Raw genomic sequence first — 22727 nt, forward strand, 5'->3', positions numbered from 1 at the left:
ACTGCTTTCGATACTACTCCACTTTCTCTCTCTGTCCCTTCACAGTTGGTGACACTCGTCGCGAGATCGGCACCATGAACACGATAGTACGCACCATCGGCAGACACGTTTCCGGCCATTCGTCGCAACTTTCCACCTATTGCTAGTCGCTTTTCTTCGTGCAAGCGCTATCGTTTCGAGCTATCGGTTTCGCAAACTCGTCGCGTCACCGACATCCTACGACAAAGCGGAATCCCTCATTCGCCCATACGAAAATAATTGTATCCCGAACGTGCACGAAGGTGAACGATTCGTTCGCCGCAAGCTTTAGAGGAACATCGGTGCAACTATCTTTCCATTGTAAATGCTACGGCAATTTGATGCAATCGCGTTGGAAAGCGCGGCCACCGATGTAGCGTAAAACTTGAAACGATCCCACCGTTCGAATCTCTTCGTATGGCGCAGTTATTCCGCGTTATCTGTGTGTGTGTCTGTTGTTACTCTTAGCCCGTAAATCGTGCACGATCGACGGCTACTTAATGGTTGAACGAGAGCAACGCGCGCCTATTCTCCGAAATTGTACAAACGTGGCTTGTGGTCGCGCTACTAACCTCGTACATGTATATATCTGCGTGTTTGTGTGTGTGTGTGTGTGTGTGTGCACGCGCGCGTGCATGTTCGTGTATGTGTTATCCGTATGCAGGTACGAGTAGAGTGTTACGCTCCGAAAAACGAATTGCATTCCAACGGTCTCTCGGATCGAAGTACGTGCGACTGAATGCCGCTGTACTTTGAATATTTGTCCTCGGTGAAAAATACTGTTTCTCCGCTGTGAAACACACTTTGTTTGCTTAGCTGCTCGCCGTGCAACCACCTACCGATATCGTCTTCAAAAGTCTGTCCTCTCACCGCGAGCACCATCGCCATTTTCCTTCCGTTCTTCTCTCCCCTGTCTTGTTCTCCTCTTCCGCTCGATCGTGGCTTCGTCCGTTTTCGCGCAGTGTTATAATCATTAAAACGAATATCTTTTATTTATTTACTTGTTCTGCTTGTTTAGCGTACCTTCGCCTACGTGTACTCGATATAATTACATCGATAATATAATTAATTAGTATTATCTGGTACGATTCCCCTGGTTTCGTTGCCGGCCGGTCCCCCTTCGATCCGCCATGCTGGCATGGCGCGTACGCGAACATCGCAGGGGGCAAGGGCTCGACCACGTTCTCTTATGTATTTTTTTTTCTTTTTTTTTCCTTTTTTTTTCTTTTTTCTTTCTTAATTCGCGAAGCCGCCGCGACTTAATTCTCTTCCCTTCGTTTCATTTATACCGTTTATTTGTTACTTTTTATTTATTTGTTACCATTTGTATTGAACACTGGAGTCGGTGGTGTGGGGAGTGGACGCGCGACTGAAATATCCTGCTCCATCCCCTTATTAGCACGTAGGTCCCTACGCGGGGTGCGTGTGTATCGTGAACACCTCCGAAACGGCTGTCCTCTCGTTCTCCACGCACGGTTCCTCCTCGAAACTATCGCCATCAGTTTCCTCGTTTACCGCTTTTCCACCCTTGTCACGGCCTTTCATCGTTACGCCTACAGATACTCGTTTAAACTCGCTCCTCCACATTTTCCCTTTCTCTTCCCTCCTTGCCTTGTCACGTTTCTCTCTTATCTTTCTCTTGTTCCGCCGACGGGTATCTTCGATTTTCGCGCTACGCCGATGGAAGAAATTACGTGGCAGCCGTATTAGTCAGCCGATTCTTGGTCGTTAAATTTCTCCGTTATTTCTCGTCCTTTCTTATCTCTCGTTGACACGTGGTAATGGATTGGAAGCACCCCTCGTATTGACAGACTATGGACAGACGGCGGGTTGGCGCGCACGTGCGCGCATGCGCAGCCGCGTGCAATCCAACAGCCAGCGCGCACGCGTACACGCGCTATCGCTAGCGCTCGCAGCTAGCGCGACTACGACGACGTGTGAAGGAGGCCTACGTCAGGCACCGTAGCAAGCTGCAGCTGTTTCTCGATAACCGTTCCAGCATTGGCCACCACGTTGCCACCGTCTCCTTCACTGTAATCACACGAACCTTCTTTTAATATTCTCATCCTTCTTCCAATCGTTTCGATCGTAGATAGCGCGTCTAGCGTGCAACGCGAAATACCGTCAAAGTATCGTCAGGGTATGCAAACTATAGTTAACGTTTATGGTGACCCGTTCCATCGTGTTTTTTTTTTTTTTTTCTCAAATCAGACTCTTCAGACTGTTATATGGTTAGGGAAATCTCAAACGGTAGGACGAGACGGAAAACCGATGATCGATCAAAGCACCCACCTAGTAGTCAGACGTCAGTCTCGATGCTCATACAGGCTGGATTAATATTGTTATTATGGCGAGGGTTGCAATTGGGCTTCTTCGTAATCTCAGGATGAGTGAGCAGTATGCCCTCTTCCAGCTCCATTATCTCCGACGACGATTCCGACATCGAGCTCTTCTTTAAGTGTTGACCTGCGAAACACACGAGATACAGTTCGACGAGTTGCATCCTCCGCTAGTTGCGAAAACCGCTGCACCAGCACTGGGTAAACTCTGAAAGTGGAGCTTAAATCGCCTCTGCGTGCTTTCCAGATAATCCTGCTCAAGTGTGTTCTCGGTTAGCTGTAGCGCCGACCGAGCTATTCCCCGACCTATCAATTTCTCTTTCATCGTTTGCGTTCAACGTGCTCGAGACGAATCTCGGTAAATCGTCGTTCGTCGACGAAGGCGCGAAAAATTTACCGGCCAAGCGAGCTTGCTCCTAAGCGGATTAAAGTCACGGTAAACTATCAGCGATAGAACAGACACGCGACGTCGGTACAGACTTTCGTTGGGATTTGCCAGCCTGCCGGCAACTTGAAAGCAGAACCACGGCCGAGAATTCCCAGCAAACGCTGTCCTTTCTCGCTGCGCTTACCGATTGATCTCGAACCATCTCTTCGGCCAACGAAATATTACATAAATAAAAAATCTTGCCAGCTTCGCTTCGCAATCGACCAACTTCAGATTTTCTCTTTAAATACCGTTTCGCGTGAATCGTTAGGGTATCGCGTTATCGAGTTCACGAGCAGCACGTACGTTGCGGTAATCGACGAACGTGAACCATTAAATTAGACCGAAAGAAAGATCTGTTGCACACGACAGAACGTTAGGAACCTTCGTGTCTCGTGACCGACACCCGCCTTAACAAATAACACGTCAGGTCGCGTTGTCAGGGAACGATCGCCCCTTTTAAAATTCAAATACCGTCACGGTAACATTAATCGGTGCAGCCTAGCCATCGATCGATAGTGTAGTTAGTCCCTGTGACTCTGTTCGAAAGACGCTCCCTGAGAGACGAAAATCATATCGGCAAAGTATGTGACTGGAAGTTTGCTCGGAGGATAAAATAGGAAGCTCGTACCAGGGAGATACGGGCAGCTGGTCACGTGATTGAAGTTCTGCGACTGCATCTCTTCCTGGTCAGTCTCACGATGGTAGAAGTAGTTGAAGTTGGAGACGATGACGGGAACAGGCAGGGCGATTGTCAACACACCAGCGATCGCGCACAGAGAGCCCACAATTTTTCCCCAAACTCCGACGGGCCTGAAGCAGAGGCAAACGAAGAGTTTTATTCGCGGCCAGCCACTGGCTCGAACGTCGATAGCTTCGTTCCTCGTCTAGAAACTCGGTGCTAGGTGTGGTGTTTCTATCTTGTGTGAGTTTTGCCGTGTCGAGTCGAGTGTGGCGCTACTTATGCGGTACTGGAGGCTCCTATAGATATACACGGACCGTCTGCGTGCGTTCTGCCGCGTCGCAAATAGACATTGGCCATGATCGGAAAGAAAAATGTTCGATCGACCTCTCGTTCGTTACACTTTTACACGGCTCTTTTGTATCTTTCCTCGCGTTCTTTGCTGCTTGCTCAAACCACATGAAACCGGCGTACGTTGGTCGAACGCTGCATAACCGCAAAACCGTGTATACTTATAGTGATTCGCGTGTCTAATAAGAAGCGGGCTCTCTAGGCTAGACTAGGGGACTAACGTGACTTTCTAAGAAAAGGCTCTTCTTTCGTGTGCCGATGCACCGTTCCAAACAAGCATCGATGCCATTCCGTTGCTCAGATCCGATCGAATTTTCTAACGGTACGGCATGCAGTTCTCTACGCTTTCGCTCTCATAACAGTCGACTAAAACACATTGTCTGTAATCGAACTCGAGTTCGAAGGTGCGGATAGAATTTCGCGATCGTTTGCATCGCCTTCCGTCGAGATGCTCGCACCACCTCGTGCTGCGTTTCAACGCGGCCGCAATAACACGCGGCTGAGGGACGACTGTAAACGTGTGACTAGAAAATTATCGCGTCGAATCGGAGACATAATGAGCCGAGCGACGATCAGACCGCGTTTCGTCCAATTGAGAGCCGGCCGCTTCGATCTCCTCGTAGTCTTCGAACGTTCCGCATCCTTCGGCAAACCAGCGACGAAACGAAATTTTGAAATTACCGTTCGGTTATTCGATTACCACGCGATAAAGAGAAAAAGAGAAGGAAACGAAAGGAAGGAAAAAACGTCCGACTAGAGTTTCGTTTACGACCTTCGGCGACGTTGAAATTCAATACCACGCGTACGCGTCGGTTATGCACACTATCTTTTCTAACGCGTGACAAAAATATTCCAACGAGATACCAATTAATCGTTTAAATGGTAGAACGATAAAAAGCTTTCCTCTCTCAATTACCAGATTATAGAACGTAACGGCGCGGTTATTGCCGGCTAATCTATGGCTGCGAAATGATGCATTCTTTGCGGCCGAGTCTAATTGAATAACTGTCGCTGTATACGCGAACAATACCGGTCGAGCTGAAAGGCGGTAAAGAAGAATTCGCCGCTCGTCACGCTCATTCACGCTCGCCCGATGAATACGTTTTACCACAAATCTTCCTCTCGTCTTCTCTTTCTTCTCTTTCTCTTCTTTTTTTCTTTCTTTTCTCTCTCTCTCTCTCTCTCTCTCTCTTTCAAAGCCATCGTACACGAGTCGTTATTGTTTCGGAGCATGCGAATTCTTCGGACCGCGGCTGTTGCCGCGCCGTCAAACGTCGCGTCGCCTAATCGTCGATTGCAATCACGCGGATATGCTCGCGTCTCGCGCGAGCTACGTCCATACGGCAGCGACCTCGGTAAGTCCGAGTGTGATCTCTAGTTTTAGTGAGTCATATAATATCATATCGAATTAGTTGCAAAATAACAAATCATTCTTATGCAGGTGTCACTGTACTATGGGCCTTTGTGATCCATGACTGATGGTAGTAGCAGTAATGATAGCGTTGTGAGCGAAAATAGAGATTCGCCTTCCCGGGCTGGTAACGATGAAAAGAACATGGAGTATGTTTGGTCGTGGACAGCCATGCAAAAACGTATCGGGAGTAATCCGGGAAATCGGAATTCGGGACAAATGTTAGAAAAGAAATAGAAGAGCTGGAACGTCAGCTCTGCCTTGCCCGATGTTCCTAACTAGAAACCGGAATTGTTGCACGTGTTAATTGTTATGAAAATCTGATCAGAGCATAGAACGTGGTTTCGAGATCGTTTCGGTTTCGAGACGCAGATGGAGCCACGCGTTTCTACCGATATCGATACCTTGGGATGTAGAGCGGGCGCAAGTAGCAACAGGCGAAGGGTTTCAACGAGAAACTGCGATCAATCGCGGTAATGGGAAGCGAGAATCGACGTAACGAGACGCGACGTAGCCGAGGACGGAACACTCAACGATGCAAGTTGGTTGGACACGAGAAACCAGCTTCGATGTAGAAGCGTAGAGGAAGCGAGTGACGCCGGTGTCTCGACAAAGGAGTCGAACTCGATGCGTGTATCGCAATGGGAAACTAGAACGGGCCTCTTGCGTGTGCCGCGCGCGACGAACACTGCTCTTATACCGGGTGCTCTACTCAAATATCAGGATTTTCCTTTGAACATCGTAGTTACACCTTGGCAGGAAGTTGAGCTATGCCGATCGAGTTACTTCGCTTTGCTTGAATTCTTCCGCAGATTTGGCAAACACACCGATCCACGTGCAACGCGGTCTTTGATCAAAGTAAAGAATATTTTAGCTGTCGTTTCTACAAATAGTTTTGGGGTGTGCAACCTACGAAACGTCAAACGCTGCGTGTTTATCGCCTTACGCTATAGTCAGCGGTATAGGTGGACGAAGCTCCCAACGAGTTTCTTCTTTTACACAGGTTTCCACGTCGCGTTCATTGCACCTGTGCGGTTATTAGCGACGCGAAAAGAAAGATTTACTAGTCGCATTCCCGTAAATAACGATGTGCCTTTCGAAAGGGAGAAGACAGTTGCAACTTTATTTTTATCGCACGAATTTAACGTTCCTTTCGCCACGAATGAAACACACGAACATCGTATCTAAGAATCTGCGTATATTTTTCATTTAATATTTGGTACACTGATAACTTAACATTTGATAGACGACAGTTTATCGGAACGCACGCATCCGCTATATTCGTTTCAGAATAACATTGTCAAAAAATAAATAAAAGAAGAAACGATAAACCCTGAAATTGTTGGGTGGGAAATATGTAATTGAATTTCACTCGAACGAGGCATACCAGCAATGACAATGCTAAATAGGACACCCTGTACGCAGACACGGTATTTATATGCGAGAATAATCAGCAGTCGCTTCGGTTTCGTTCCCATTTGTTGAATTTCAATGGGACAAACGTGCCGGCTACCTCGCCGTCAGCGTCAAAGTACAACTAGCTCAACCTTAGACTGCAACTTGCAAAGAACCGAGCGTACACCTAGTCTCTGTAATAGTTGAACAATAGACGTGCCATGTAATCACGATCCTCGGCTCATACGTATAACCAATGGTCGAACCAATCGCTCGTCCTCGAACGCGTCGTACCGATCTCCGCCTCCAGTGTTTCCGGTGAAAACGCCGCGCTACCCTTCGCTGCCGTAACGCGTTTATCGCTGCGAGATCCGAATCGTCGCGATCTGTCGGCCCTTTGGGCCGAGGGCGTTTCCAAGAAACGAACCGTACCGGTTGCCCGAGGACACTTATTGATTTACGGCAGGCAATTGCTGAAGAAGCCCCTTCGGTCGCAACACCACAGATCTCGAGTCTCTCTCGACCGGGGCTCTTCAACCTCGAGAGTCTACCGTGAACCACGAAACTACGCTATCGATGTGATAATCGCGGGCTAAGTGCGATCCAGTGCGTTGCCATTTGTTTCCTCCGCTATTTTGTCTCTCCGTTTGTTATTCCAAGTACCAAGTGGAAAAGGCACGCGTCTAGTAGAGCGGCGAGTAACAACACGGTATACGTGTCGGATGAATTATCGATCTGTATCATCGGTAACGTGAAACAGATGCGAATAAAGAGACGGAAGCCTTGGGGGCTGGTGAATGACGCTGGTCCGTATCGTCAACAGATCGTGTTCTATAAAATGTAACGTACAAATTCTTTGACGGGCTGAATGGCGAGGAGAATGGCGAGGCGAACGAGAACTGTATCACAGCATTTTCCTCGGATTCTCCGGTATAATCGAGTTTGCAACGTCGCTTTGACTCGCGCGTACCACCCTCTTCGCATTCTTCAGCCGTCAATTATTCTTGCAAAGGGTAATTTAAGCGCGTTAAACGCGTCACTCGCTTCGATCCACAGACGTTTCAACTCGCAGCTGCCGCTTCTCATCTTTTTCCTCCGCGAGATCGCCCGGAGGCTTCGCGAACGGGAAACAGAAATTTCGGCAGAATTCGGGGCGACGAACGACGAGTCGAGTGATCGTCGGCTATGTGATAACGAGAAGTGGTAAGGTCGTGGCGGAAGGAGAGAAAAATGGGAGTGGAAAGCCGGGCGAGCGACTGAATCAGCGCGAACACGCTCGAGGGATATGAAGCGTTCTAGTAGAGCGAATGATCGCAAGAGGCTGTATTTTAAGACGATTCTCGAGAAAATGAGACAACGAGACGTTCCCGTGGCTGCGTTGCTGCTGAGACGGAGAGCGTGTTCGTGGGAGAATCTCGAATTCTTCGTTATGATAATACGATGGGAAGAAAGCGAACGGACGACGAGGAGGAAATAGACGACGACGAAGAGAAAGGAGAGAGAAAGATGAAGAAAAATAAGAAAAAAGATTGTCGATGTAGGAATAAGTGGGGGGAGGGGGGAAGAGAATGAAAACATTCCGATTGCATGGAGAGAAGTTAGAGCAGCTGTGAAGAAAAGATGCGGTGGTAAAAATCGAAAAGACTGAAAACTAGCGTGTTCAAGTTTATCAAGCGCCAAGTAGGTTGACAAATTTCAAACGAAAAACTAAGAAAGCGATCAAACAGAGTGAGAGGATTGAGAAGGGTAGGGGACGTGGAATGGAGGGGACGTGCTGTAAGGAAGAAGAAGCTGAGAAGGGATACGTAACAGGGAGAAGAATAAATCGAGTAGTTAAAAGTAGTTAAGTAAAGTATCGGAGGAGAGTAAGTAGTATGTGTTCGTTTGTTTGGCGGGCATTAACTAGAGTCTTAAGTGAAAGTGAGTACATCATACGTCATGTCACCATAGCCCACGGTCGTCATCGTGACAACGGCCCACCAGAACGCGTCCGGAATGGACTTGAAGAACGAATTCTCGGAGCCGGCCTCCGCGAAGTATACCGCCGATGAGAATAGCACCACACCTGCAATGCAAGGAAGAAAACACCGGTTCAGTGGGTTTAACGCCCCCGGTGGCTCTGTACCTCATGTCCCCGTAGCCCACGGTCGTCATCGTGACCACCGCCCACCAGAACGCGTCCGGTATCGATTTGAAGAAGCTGTCTTGCGAGCCCGCCTCCGCGAAGTAAACCGCCGACGAGAACAGCACCACACCTGGAACGCACACAAGAGGAACAGACGCTTCAAGACACGCTACTTTGCCGGCCTCTAGCTCTTAGTCCGTTTAGCAGTCCTCTCCATCCGCGTCTACGTCCACTGCCGTGACTCCTTCTCGTGTTCTCGTATCGTCCTCACGACCCTGCATACACGAACCGATCCATCGACCGATCAACCGATGGATCGATTGCCACGCCACGCGCCATTCTCTTCCAACTTTCCTCTTTTTCCGCTCAATCGACCAAGATCCACGTCTTTATGGGTCTGCTTCCATTACGTTGATTGGATTTCCAGTCTTCTTGCAGATACGCCACGATCGGCCATCGTTTTTCGTTACCTAGAGATATCTTCGCGCAGCCTTCCACCGACTGCAGCAATACACTTTCAAAGGATTCGTCTGTTCCCTCGCTCAAACATTGGACGCGAATCTTTCCACACATCCGGGCAACGACTCGTCGAATGCCAGCGAATCTTTGGCATTCGTGCGATCACGAATATGGAAAACTTACGTAACCGTTTGCCGTCCCTTAAGGAAAACCGACACGTTTCTAGAAAAATCGACGAACACAGAGTTTAGAACTCTTCCGGGACCCGAATTACGAATCGATAGGCGAACGAGCCTGTAAATCTGCTGGTGGCAGGCCACCCTCCGAACACACAGAAATCCTCGTCAGCGGAAACTGAAAAACCTCGGAGAATACGCTTCCGGTTTTCGACGAAACGATACTTTTCACCAGACGATACCAGACTACCGTGTTATTTTCGCGGCGACGAGAAGCATCGAAGATTCGGCCGATTAAATTGCAAATTTCTGGCTGCCGGTCGGCCCCTCAATTTCACGCTCTTAGAATCCACCGTGCAAATAAACGGCTGTGTCGTTGCTGGGACGCTCGGAAATCGACTAAACTTCCATGGACCACGTAAACACGTTCGACGCGAGGGAACCACTACATCGTCGCTCAGAACTTTCCATACGCTTGAAAAAACCACGCATGACTACTTCATTTGCTTGCGACTATCGTGAATCGTTGCTCGATCGAGCATCGATCCTGATCTATCGAAAACGACGTCTAAACGTTGCAGCGACGATGCATTGGTTGGTCGGCAATTAAGCGATCGCGGACTTTGTCAATATGACCTAATGACAAAATCCGCAATCACTTAGTTGCCAACTAAATAGCTACATCTTTTGGAATTACGGAAAGTGAAAGAGTCGTTTAATCGATAGGTTGCTGCTGCCGAGCTGGTCTCCTATAGAAGTCTAGTAAACGAAGAGACAAAGCAAAGAAACATGCAGAGAATGGTAAAAGGATAGAAGATAAGAAAAAGGTAACTCACCGATGAAGAGGAAAAAGATGAGCAAGCCGAGCTCCCTCATGGAGGCCTTGAGCGTACGACCGAGGATCTGAAGGCCTTTACTGTGCCTGGACAGCTTGAATATCCGGAACACCCTGACGAGCCTGATCACCCTGAGTATCGCCAGGGACATCGCCTGGTTCGTACTCTTGTCCTGCGGGCTTACCGGCGCCTTTGGTTCATCAGGCGCCTCCTCCTCCTCGGCCATCACGGTACCGAGCGTGATAAAATACGGAATGATGGCGATGATATCGATGAAATTCATTACGTCACGGAAGAAGTTCAGTTTATTTGGACAGGCGAGGAAGCGCACCGATAACTCGAACGTGAACCAGATGATACAAATAGTCTCTATTAGGAAGAACGGGTCGGTAATGTCCGGCACTTCGTCCTCCTCGATCTTCGTGCCGTTCGTTGTCGTGTTGAAGACCTTGTAGTGTTTGAATTCCGGCAGGGTCTCCAGGCAGAATATCACGATCGACAGGAGGATCACGATCACGGATATTATGGCGACTACCCGGGCGCCTTGCGAGCTTTCCGGGTACTCGAACAACAGCCAAACCTTCCTCTGCAACTCATGCGATGGCAGCGGCTTCTCCTCTTCCTTGATGAAGCCCTCGTCCTCCCTGTTCATTTCATCAACATTATCTTTCGCAGTCTGCTCGCTCGCATGTCTAACGTTTACGGTTGCACGCGTAAACGTAATTGTTTAATGGTGCGCCTTTAAGCACAAGCGTACGTCTACTACGTACGTCGCCTCTTGTCTTGCCACGGAAGATGAAACGCACTGAATGAGAACGAACAACTGTCCTCTTTCCTTTCTGTTTTTCTAACCGAAAAGGTGACTAAGTTCGGCAAGCGAGACATCTTCGAGCAAAGCTGAACTTGCTTCGAGTACGCGGGTCATTCGACGATCTTGCAATTTTGATGTTTTTATTTTGTAATTATTGCGTTTCATCTTGTAGAGAATATGCGCGCTATCGTTTAACGCTAGAACTATCGATAGTTAATACGAAGCTATTTCTACCAAAACCAGTGAAAATGACTGGTCTTTAAAAAATACGTAATTATAAATACGTACTACGTAAATACGTACTTATGTAGTACACTTTTGGTATTATATAATTCATCTGGGACCATCATCCCTAAACGAGGGTTCACACATTTATAAAATTGTAGAACCAGTCATTTTGACTGCTGTGGGATTGCTAGTGTTAGCGATCCAGCGATCCAGCAATCCAGCGATCTAGCTATCCAGCGATTTAGCTATCCAGCGATCTAGCTATCTAGCAATCCAGCATTCTAGCGATCTAGCAATCCAGCATTCTAGCGATCTAGCTATCTAGCGATCTAGCAATCCAGCATTCTAGCGATCTAGCGATCTAGCGATCTAGCAATCCAGCATTCTAGCGATCTAGCGATCTAGTAATCCAGCATTCTAGCGATCTAGCTATCTAGCTATCTAGCTATCTAGCGATCTAGCAATCCAGCATTCTAGCGATCCAGCGATCCAGCGATCCAGCGATCCAGCGATCTATCGATCTAGCTATCTAGCGATATATCTATTTAGCGATCTAGCTATCTAGCGATCTAGCGATCCAGCGATCCAGCGATCTAGCGATCTAGCGATCCAGCGATCTAGCTATCTAGCGATCTAGCGATCTATCGATCTAGCTATCTAGCTATCTAGCGATTTAGTTATCTAGCAATCTAGCGATCTAGCTATCTAGCGATCTAGCAATCCAGCGATCTAGCGATCTAACGACCGATCTGGAATTTTCCTGATAACTGATATCGTCATATCGAATGATACGCAGTAAAAATTTGAAAAACGTGTGGGAAGTTGTAGAAAACGAGGAAATTGGTTAATTGGGGTTCGATAAACAGATCGCAGGATCCTTTTACACTTTGACGAATACCAGACATTTTCACTGGTATTTTTATATAGGTAGCCTTGATACAAAATTATTTTCAGTTTAAATACATAAAAGACAAAATAAGATTCATTATATTATTCTTTTAGTTATCGTTGCGAAAGTCATTACATCATTGCGGAAAAAATATAACATGAAGTAGGAATTTAAAAATAAAATTGTAAAACCAGTCAATTTGACTGTGTGGTAGTTCTAGTGTTAAAAGAGATATTTGCTTCTTTTTAGGCAAGACACTATTTAATTGCAGAATTTCGAATAACATTTTATTAGAATCACGCGACCTTATGATATGTCATTTACTGATCGACGAGAACGATGTCGGTTCGTACCTGAACTTGTTGGTGGCCAGCTCGCCCAGTTCGTAGAACTTGATTTCCTCGGAGAAGACATCGAGAGGAACGTTGACCGGGCGACGCAGCCTGCCACCGCTCTGGTAGTAGTAAAGTATCGCGTCAAAGGAGGGCCGATTCCGGTCGAAGAAGTACTCGTTGCGAAGCGGATCGAAGTATCGGATCCGCCGATGCGGATCGCCAAGCAGCGTGTCCGGAAATTGGTTCAGCGTACGCAGCTGCGTCTCAAACCGTAGCCCGCTCACCTGTCGAGATCGTCAGAATCGATTATTGGTACACTGGTACACCGCAGTCTATCCCTAACCGTAATCCTCATTCGATCATTCGTGCATTGCTAATTACGACGACGCGCCTTGCCGACCAGCTTAACGCTTTACCAACAGATAGCCGATTAATCGGTTTTTTGATGCCGACAATCTTTCTCATTATTTGAGCAGTAATTTGTTATTTAGTGCTAAGGTACCTTGCTCAGTTACGTTGCTTTGTAAGATCCCACAGTTTTATACCAATTTGGAAAACTTACCGTTCGCGATGAACGGAAAGAATGGTATTGGAGGGTCTAAACCGAAACAGAGCCGGTGCCAGGGAAAATCTGCGTCTGAGCTACCGATCGGACGTGCGTATGCTGTTGAACCGCTAACGGTCGGTAAAGAGTTAAGCAGGTCACCGAACTTACCAACCTGTTCATTGCACATCGCTAGTCTTGTACGCGAAACAAAATCCATCTGATTTCGCTTAAACTTGAATAAAGTTTGAATAAGTTTCGCGGTGCACAGCTATTTATAGTAGCCCGGAGAGCGATCAGCTCGCGTGGGAGTCTATGTTTGAAGAATGTTAGGAGAGCGGATAGATAGGATGGGTCAGTGAACCCTCTCGGAATAGTTTGCTTCGTTTGACGAGTGGTTGTTTGAAATCGTACAACTTGGAAGCGTCGGACGAGGCGAGCTAGAAACAGCTCGTTAACGCGATTCAAACACCTTCTTCGAGAAGATTTGCGGAGCGTTCGCGGTGACGACCGGCCGATACTACCACGATGATCGTGGTTAGCCAGTGTGCGGCAACGTAATGTCAATTACGAGGGGGAAAAGGACAGCTCGGGTGCGGCTGATTTGTTTTGGCTCAAAAACCAACCACTTTCTTTCGATGCTGCTGGCCGCCGCGGAAAACTAATAAACGAAACTAGGCTAATTGCGTGCTGCCATTAGCACGATTAAGAAGAAAAAGAAGAAGTATCGGTTATAACTGTCGCGGAACGACCAGCTTTATCGATAATGTCGGTCGAAAGACCAGCGTCGCCAGTGCACGGCTACACCGTCGCTGTTCAACGATCGCATCTCGTCCAAGGATTGGCAACTAAGTGATTGCGGATTTTATCAATACCACTTAATGACAAAATCCGCAATCACTTAGTTGCCAATAGTTCTCTTGGCTTCTGGCGAGGCAAAGGCGTGTGTCTCGCGAAATTATTGAAATTGCACGAACAGACGTTTCGTTAAATATCGAGGAGAACGAGCTGCCGTGATTTCCCTTTCGTATCGATAATGAGGATCTTTCGTATCGACTGAGAAATTTACCTGCTTTATCGTTATCGATGGAATCGCGAGCTGCATTTGCGCCGGTACACACGGATTCGAGGGAGGAAAGTTGCATGGGCGTAGGGGCTTTAGGCGGGGCATAAAAATCTATTATTTCGAAAGTGCAATTAGTCTTTTTGAAGATGATAGCGTGCGATTGGATTGAAAGGACGGGACCGCGGTGCATCAGGATGACGAGCGGCCCGTCGAGAACAGAAATTGGATTGGATCCGCGAACACACGCGCGTGCATCGTCCACCGACTGCACCGTTCGATATTTAGTCGCGTTATCGAACGTCCGTGAGTGGTCACGATTTTTCACGGCGATCGTTTTCTGTGCTCCGCGCGTGTCTCCAATTTGCAATTACGTGGCGACGAGAACGAAACCCGACGAGGATGAACAAACGGTAAAGATACGATGCACGGTCTGCTGGTAATTTAGAGAACAAAGATCGTAGAATACCCGACGAAACAAAGAGCGATAGTCGATAAATCGGGTTTTCATAATTTCGCACGCGCTGTCAATTCGCGTTCGCAACACGCGACAAGGAGACGAGAAATATGGAAGGAATGGACGAGGCCGGTGAACGATCGGCATGGCGGATTTTTCCACCGACGATCGAACGGTTTTACTGTAATTGGCGCAATGCAGTCGTGTCATCCACGAGGACAGATAATTTCGTTCACACAATACGACCTTGGTACTATATTGCCCCTGATTCCAAGACGAACTTGGACGACTGCCAAAATACGGTCTGTAGGTCACTTCGTGTCTTCAGATAATCTTGCCTAGTCGAAAAGAAAAGAAGTATACGGAGGAACGCGCAGCGAGCAAACGGCGCCAGTCGTTGACTGAAAAACGCGTGGAAATCGATCTGAATGCGGCCCGGGCTGGCTGGTTAACGATCACATCGCAACTAACGATATATCCTATCACGACGATTGTCGAAGCGAATCCAGAAACCATTTACATCGTTCTCTTTCGTTCTTTCTCTCTCGTCTACGCTTTTATTTCTTTCCTTTGACATATCGCGACAAGTACGTTTCGTTATTCCGGACAATTGCGATCAGATACGGGCGGCAAGATTTTTCTGTGAGGCTGACTTGCAGCTGGTAGTTACGAGGCTATGAATTTCGACTGCAATTATCCGATAAACCGGTGAATGGAAGAAACGTGAAAGGTAACTGGCGCCGTTTATCACTGTACGTTGCAAACACAGCGCAGAAGAAAGCGCGACGAAATTTACATTAATTCGATCGGTTCGTTCGAATCTCCGGAGTTTCAGCCGCGTCTTCCATACCTTGCGCTCCTCGGTATAGTTTCATAGTCGCTATGATAGTTAACACTTTGACTGCCACGTCGAAATCACGCGTTTCACTGAGGACGCCACGGGAGTATTTTTATTATTCAAAGCATGTAATGGCAAAAGAATAATAAATTGACGATGTAAGACAACATTATTCCCCAATGGACCGTTTATCTTATTGGTGGTCACGGGTGACCACCGTGGCGCCTTGGTAACTATTGATAGCGACATATTACAACAAGGCTTCGTTTATTTCAACAAACCATTCGCATTGGTTATTTCGACGTAAGCAGAACGTGCGGGATATATTGTTGAAACGCGTAGAAGATATTAGTAAACGGTATTATGATTATTTTTATGATTTCGACGAAACATTCGACCGAAATGGTAGAGGTCCGGAAAAAAAATTATGTTTCTGATAAGGCAATGGTAGTGGTAGATTACAAGAGAGGAAAATGTGCTGTAGATTTATCAGATCAAATGATAGTATGTTCTACACCACATAGAAGAACCCTCGAGTGGTATATAAAATTAGCTTTAGAGTTATTGTTAAATACATCAATTTCAAACGCGATGGTGCTCTATAAACAAGCAACAAAAACAAAAATCGAGGTATCAGATTTTAGAATGGCACTCGCAACGCACCTTACACAGTGCCATTCACCAGAGCCGTCAAATATACTTATTCGACAAAGATCGCGACACGAAATGCAGAAGAAAGAAGGGCAAGCGTACCTGGCACGAAAATTTTGCAGAGAGTGGTATAAAAAAATGTTAAACAGTTAGGATGAAAAATTGCTAAGAATCGGACCAAAAAGGTGACCACCTATCGTCCAGATTGTATCGACGAGCCACGTTTATGTTTAAAGTGTTTTAACACAGTGCATCGTTAGATGCGACATTTGTTCTCATTTCTTTTTATTGATGTTTTAATACAAATGTTTAATCGTTCAATGGGGCACTTTTTGTTTCAAAGTATCTTCTATTTATCGGTTATATTCAAAATGCCCCAACTGTCAATTTTCGTACAATTTTTACCATTGTAAGAAGTTGAATATACGTGGGCCATATATGGTCCACGCGGCAGTCAAAACGTTAATCGTATTGGAGAATGGAAAAGAAATTGGCCAAAATGTAAATCGTTATTCGTCAAGAATCGTTCCTGCTCATCTTTCTTCGTACACTGATATTCCTTTGATCTTCGCGAGGGAAACGCGACAGACGTTCGACACTCGTCGCGGAAACACATTGTAACAGCGTATCCGAGGGAAATCCGAGTGGAATCGTAAGCGAGTGCTACGTGCAGTCGCCACAAGGTGGACAAGAGGCAGTTAAAAGAGTGAAGATGCTCACGTTAATGACGACCCTCTCGCAAAAGTCATGATCGTGCGGTATGGGCTCGAACTGCGTGACGCCTGTGTATTGGGTGTGTGGGTTCGGCCCATCCTCGTCCTGGCTGCTGAGTTTCGGCAGCGATCTGAAAAACAAAGACAGCCGCGTGGTTAAAGTGTCCGCGGATCACGGCCAGCGATAATAAATACATATGTACATACACGAAACACGCTGCTTGTATATAAGACGTACAAACGAAAACTAGGTTGCGCTACCTCTGCACTGCTAACAGCCCCTATACCCAGCTATTCTCTTAATGAGCTACTAGACTGGTAAGCCACTAGGTCGACAGCCTAGTAGACTGCGATAGCTTGATAGATCGGCAAAGTGACAGATCGATCAAGACTTAACACCGATCGAGCTACTCGATCGCTAAAGTGGATCAATCGAATACATAGACACATAGACATAGAGAACAGGAAGCCGGTAACATCGGCTATCGATGGCCTACGTTCGTTAATTAGCCGTCTACTGCAGTGGAAAATCTAGGGGCCAGGGCTAATGCGATTCGACAGATCGTCGACCGAGAGACAGAGAGAGAAAGACGCACGTAATTGCAGTGGTGAACGAAATCCGAACGACTACGCTTACGGGTTCACGCGATGTTCCAGGGAAGGTTGACAGGACGCGGGGAATTTTTGCCCCATAAATCGGCCGGATCGTCCGGTTCACCGTCTTTTCTCGAAAGAAGTTCGCGTGACCCACGCCGTGGAAGAAAGCCGCGGATCCATTTCGAGCGGAAGTTCGAGGACCGGTTGTCGTGCGACAGGCAACGCGCCAGTTGGTTACGCAAATCTTAATCAACACTCGCCCATGAGCAATTGAAATAACGAGTGTCAGGCTGCGAGCCAGGAATCCGCGTTACTCGACAATCATTGTTTTTCAGTCGTTCACTGCGACACAGGTGTGACGAATATTCTTTCGCGAGCGAAGTTCCATGTGGCTCGGTTACCTCGTTCAAAGTTAAGTCTATCTCGAGCTTCGAAAAAGCCTGCGATCGCGTTTCCTTATTTCGCTGCTTCCACGGTGATTTTAATCGTTCGATGATACGATGGTTCACGGATGATCGTTGATTATACGATTACAAAAAAGATCATGTGGAAACCTTTAGCTGAAAATTTTCCTCTTTCCAAGGAACCACCTTCCATTCGGGTGAAATGAAAATGTAAAGATATGGTGAAACTCAAGGCTCGATCTACCGCTTCGTACGAGATTCTACGTAGCTTTCGTAGCATCGAGCAGATCGCACTTGTCTCGTTGCATTCGCACAACCATCGTAAGAGAATGCTATATGCGTCGTTGCGATTAAGTTGAAACGAATGTGACGATGTAAGCGAAACGAGCGAACGTTTCGGAAAAGAATCACCGAGCTTTCGCTGAATTTCCTTGTGGAAGGGGAGCGAGGATGGTGAAGAGGCGGCGTCGAGGTGTTGCACGAGCAAAGTGGGAAGGCGCGAGAAGAATAAAAGCGAAAGAAAACGGAAAGTATGAGCGAGATGTGCCGCCAAACAACATCTCCACGCTCCACTTGACGGGGTCGCGATGGTCCTGGGTCGATTCCCGACATTCTTCTCGCTGTTGCGCACCGCTTTTTCCTTTGAAATGTCTTCTGTTTTAAATCGTTTCGTTGCATTGGAATTCTCCGATTTTTTTCATTGCCACATTCACGGAACAGCGTTGGTGTTAAACTAACTTGTTTAATTGTTATCGCGCCACGGACGAGTTCTCGAAGACGATGGCGGTGTTCTTATCGCTCGCCACAGGCGAGCATTGTGCTCAAAGACAAATGTTTCTTACTCGCACTACTCGTCGTAGGTCGGCAGCGATTCCGGCGCGAGATAAAGGACAGATTAGCTGAGGAAACGCAACGATTCTGCGAGTAATGAATCGTCTACGGGCATCGCGCCACGCCGAACAAAGGCGAGCTTGGTCGGACGAATTTTCCGGGTTGAAAGCGCTTTGTTAGTTAGCTGCGGTCGCTGCTCGATGCCAGATGCTGTTCTCGGACCTTTCGTAAATTCCTCCTCAAAGCAGCTTTCGTCCAAGTGTTCCACGCTTTCTATCCACGGTATCGCCTAGCTGTCTCCTCATCGAGACCGACGAGAATATTTCTTCGATGAGGAGATTCGACGAAGAAACCCATTTGCATGAATATCAAACCGGTAAGTTTACGCAATTTCCGGCTAACTATCTCGATGGAACCACAACCATTCCATTAAAATACGATTTTCTCGCCGCTGTCTACGTTGACTTCTCAGAACGTAACGTAGCTACGAGTTGAGAGATGCGAAATTTACAAACTGTACCACACGTGACATACGTCGTGTCAAATATGGAAAATATTAATTATCAGGTGAGACGTGTGTGAGCACGTGAACCTATATGTTAAGTTGTCCGGGAAGTGTCTTTCTTTTGTAAATGTGTTCTTTTTTACAACGATGCACCTTCCTTTCGGCATTCTCTACAAGAAACAACTTCAACTTTTATGTATACAAAAACACAAATGTGTTAGGTTGTCCAGAAAGTGTCTTTCGTAAACGTGTTTTTTAGAAGGATTCACCTTCCTTTCGGCATTTCCTACAAGAAACAACTTCAACTTTTATATAAAACAACTTCAACTTTTATATACAAAAAAGGACAAATGTGTTAAGTTTTCCGGAAAATGTCTTTCCTTTGAAAACGTGTTTTTTAGAGCGATACACCTTCCTTTCGGCATTTTCTACAAGAAACAACTTCAACTTTTATATAAAACAACTTCAACTTTTATATACAAAAAAGGACAAATGTATTAAGTTTTCCGGAAAGTGTCTTTCTTTCGCAAACGTGTTTTTTACAACAATGCACATTCCTTTCGGCATTTTCTACAAGAAACAACTTCAACTTTTATATAAAACAACTTCAACTTTTATATACAAAAAAGGACAAATGTATTAAGTTTTCCGGAAAGTGTCTTTCTTTCGCAAACGTGTTTTTTACAACAATGCACATTCCTTTCGGCATTTTCTACAAGAAACAACTTCAACTTTTATATAAAACAACTTCAACTTTTATATACAAAAAAGGACAAATGTATTAAGTTTTCCGGAAAGTGTCTTTCTTTCGCAAACGTGTTTTTTACAACAATGCACATTCCTTTCGGCATTTTCTACAAGAAACAACTTCAACTTTTATATAAAACAACTTCAACTTTTATATACAAAAAAGGACAAATGTATTAAGTTTTCCGGAAAGTGTCTTTCTTTCGCAAACGTGTTTTTTACAACAATGCACATTCCTTTCGGCATTTTCTACAAAAAACAACTTCAACTTTTATACACAAAAAGGGACAAATGTATTAAGTTTTCCGGATAATATCTTTCCTTTGAAAACGTGTTTTTTACAACAATGCATATACACAAAAGGGACAAATGTATTAAGTTTTCCGGATAATATCTTTCCTTTGAAAACGTGTTTTTTACAACAATGCACCTTCCTTCCGACAATTTCTACAAGAAACAACTTCAACTTTTATATAAAACAACGTCAAATTTTATATACAAAAAAGACAAATGTATTAGGTTGTCCGGAAAGTGTGTTTTTTTCGCAAATGTGTTTTTTACAACAATGCACCTTCCTTGCGGCAATTTCTACAAGAAACAACTTCAACTTTTATATACAAAAAAGGACAAATGTATTATGTTGTCCGGAAAGTGTCTTTCTTTCGCAAACGTGTTGTTTACAACAACGCAGCTTCATACAAACGTGGAACCAAGTCTGTGAAATGTCGTGCTGTTTATCTCAACAGAACAAAATCGATCGTACGCGATTCGACATAAAATAAAAACCATTGTGCTTCTATTATTCCCTCATAAAACGATAGAAACTTTTCGGACAACCAATACACTGCGTAGCGTGGATGGGTTTGCGAGTAGATTGAGTCAATTGGCGTCAGACGCTCGAGCCTGACACTGCTCTGATTACACGACAATGATGAGACACAAAACACGAACGTTTCCTCGAATAAAAAAAGGAAGAGCCTCGTAACGGCGATCGATGTGACGATACATTCGGCCTGCGACCGCATAAAATATCGATATTTCAATTTTGTCGTTTAATTACCTGCCACTACAGCCAACTATTTATCAAAGTTTGTCGATGATGTAAGTGGTGGGGAAACTTGACGCTGCGGTTCCACGCAACACAGAAGAAAATATAGAGCCGCACATGTAACGTACGAATTAGTTCATTGCGATGGATATGGTTTATTCCTAGAGCACCGATGACAGTCGATGCACTCTGTGCAGTCGGAGCGTAACTGAGAATAGCTTGATGTGTCGCAAAAATAGATACGCCGTGCCGCCACGATGCATCCACGAGCACGTGTTTCCTCTCGTTCTTCGGTTACCAGAACCGACCGAAAAAACATTTAGTCCGTTCACGTCAGCTGATCCTTTGGAGAACCAAAACCAGTGAATGAACGGTGTGGCGTTGCTTGCAATTTTTATTTTCTCATCGAATTACTTTAATTCGAACGATTAACCCTTTGCAGAGGCGATAGTCCCTGTTTATGTTAGATTTCGACATCTTCAATCGATGAGAGTGCAACATTGGTTCGTACATTGGTTCCTTAGCTCTTTGTGTTCTTTGTTGGCAAGTGTAAAGTGTTAGACTTTAAAATGGAGATAAAATATTTAATCCTATATCCCTGCGAAGCTATGGTTCAACTATGGTGTCGAAACAACGTCTGCGACGTTAGTTCGGATTCGACGATCATGGCAAAAGTATTGTATAGTTTAGAAACCCTAAAGAAGTGGTTTTCGGAAGTGAAATTCACTCAAACGAAGATGAACTTGATTCTGAACTGTTGAGAAATGTTGAAAAATGATTAATTATATCAAGAATGCATCTTGGTGAATGCTTTATAAGTTATGGTATAAATAAAATGGAAAAAAATATCGTACAAAAATATAATGATTTTGCAAGTTAATTTGTATATGAAATCAATTCACACTAACTGTAAGACACGCGTCACGTATGCGCTAAATCATGCGGAGTAGCTGCTACGCCCGGGCGAAAAAGTCGTCGAGTGCAAAGGGTTAAAACTGATACGCCTTGTTGGTCACTCGATTTGTAAATACATAAAAAAGCTCCGCTCCCCAGCGGCTTAAACCCAAAAATTGTATTATACAGCGAAAAATGTAAAGCGCCGACACATAATACAGCATCGGTACCTTTGCCTAACATATCGTTACAAAAATTCACCGTTTATTGTGAATATGTACCTAAAACTGTATTCTTGGACTCAATAAACAAAAAAAAAAAAAAGACGTCACTCCATTTTTGTAGTTACGCGACTCTCCCGGTCGACAAGGAATTGTCTATTTTCGCGATTCTACACCTATCGACAGGATTTTCTTTAAAAACCTCTCCTATCTCCACTGGCGGGTCCCCGCTATTACAGCGAACATGATAAATTCGCAAAGTGACCGTAGTCGTTTCGACACTGTGTTCGAAGAATTTCATAGTGCACGCTTTTCACGCGATGTGCAGATATATTTTGCTGAAAGGATTAATTCGGATCCGCTCGTTAATACGCAGCGCGTATACGCAGCACAATGGAGGCATTCTACCGAGCGGTGGATCAACCGAGACAAAAATAAAAATAAAAATCCAGCTCGGCGAATCATTGTTGTCCGCGCTGTTACAACGCTATTGTTCCTGTCAGACGATCGTCCATAGAAGTCAATTAACAAGCACTCGAAGGGACCGCAATTAATATTCTCAACTTTGATGTTCCCTAATTGGGGGAACAACCGTATTCATCGTCCCCTTTCCCATCCACCGGATCGTATTTCCGTTAAGATGCAGCAACAAGGAAGAGTGCAGCGGGTTGAATGAAAAGCCATTCGCATTGTCAGCGTCGCGAAGAACAGTTTATTTCCAGTCGTCAATGG

General features: G+C 45.6%; 1 protein-coding gene across 1 annotated transcript in view; it reads right to left on the bottom strand.

Annotated features, from left to right (window-relative positions):
* Positions 1–1222: 1222 nt before the first annotated feature.
* Positions 1223–22727, bottom strand: part of LOC117211636 (potassium voltage-gated channel protein Shaker-like) — a 43868-nt gene continuing 22363 nt past the window's right edge. Inside the window, exons 4-10 of the mRNA XM_033455739.1 lie at positions 16756–16879; positions 12501–12766; positions 10220–10863; positions 8749–8878; positions 3416–3597; positions 2311–2484; positions 1223–2049 (exon numbers count right to left, since the gene is read on the bottom strand). Coding sequence (XP_033311630.1) covers positions 2318–2484; positions 3416–3597; positions 8749–8878; positions 10220–10863; positions 12501–12766; positions 16756–16879 — 1513 coding nt within the window. The 3' untranslated portion in view covers positions 1223–2049; positions 2311–2317. The remainder of the gene's footprint in view (positions 2050–2310; positions 2485–3415; positions 3598–8748; positions 8879–10219; positions 10864–12500; positions 12767–16755; positions 16880–22727) is intronic.

Source organism: Bombus bifarius, unplaced genomic scaffold, assembly GCF_011952205.1.
Source record: "Bombus bifarius isolate JDL3187 unplaced genomic scaffold, Bbif_JDL3187 scf7180000008240, whole genome shotgun sequence".
Taxonomy (NCBI): domain Eukaryota; kingdom Metazoa; phylum Arthropoda; class Insecta; order Hymenoptera; family Apidae; genus Bombus; species Bombus bifarius.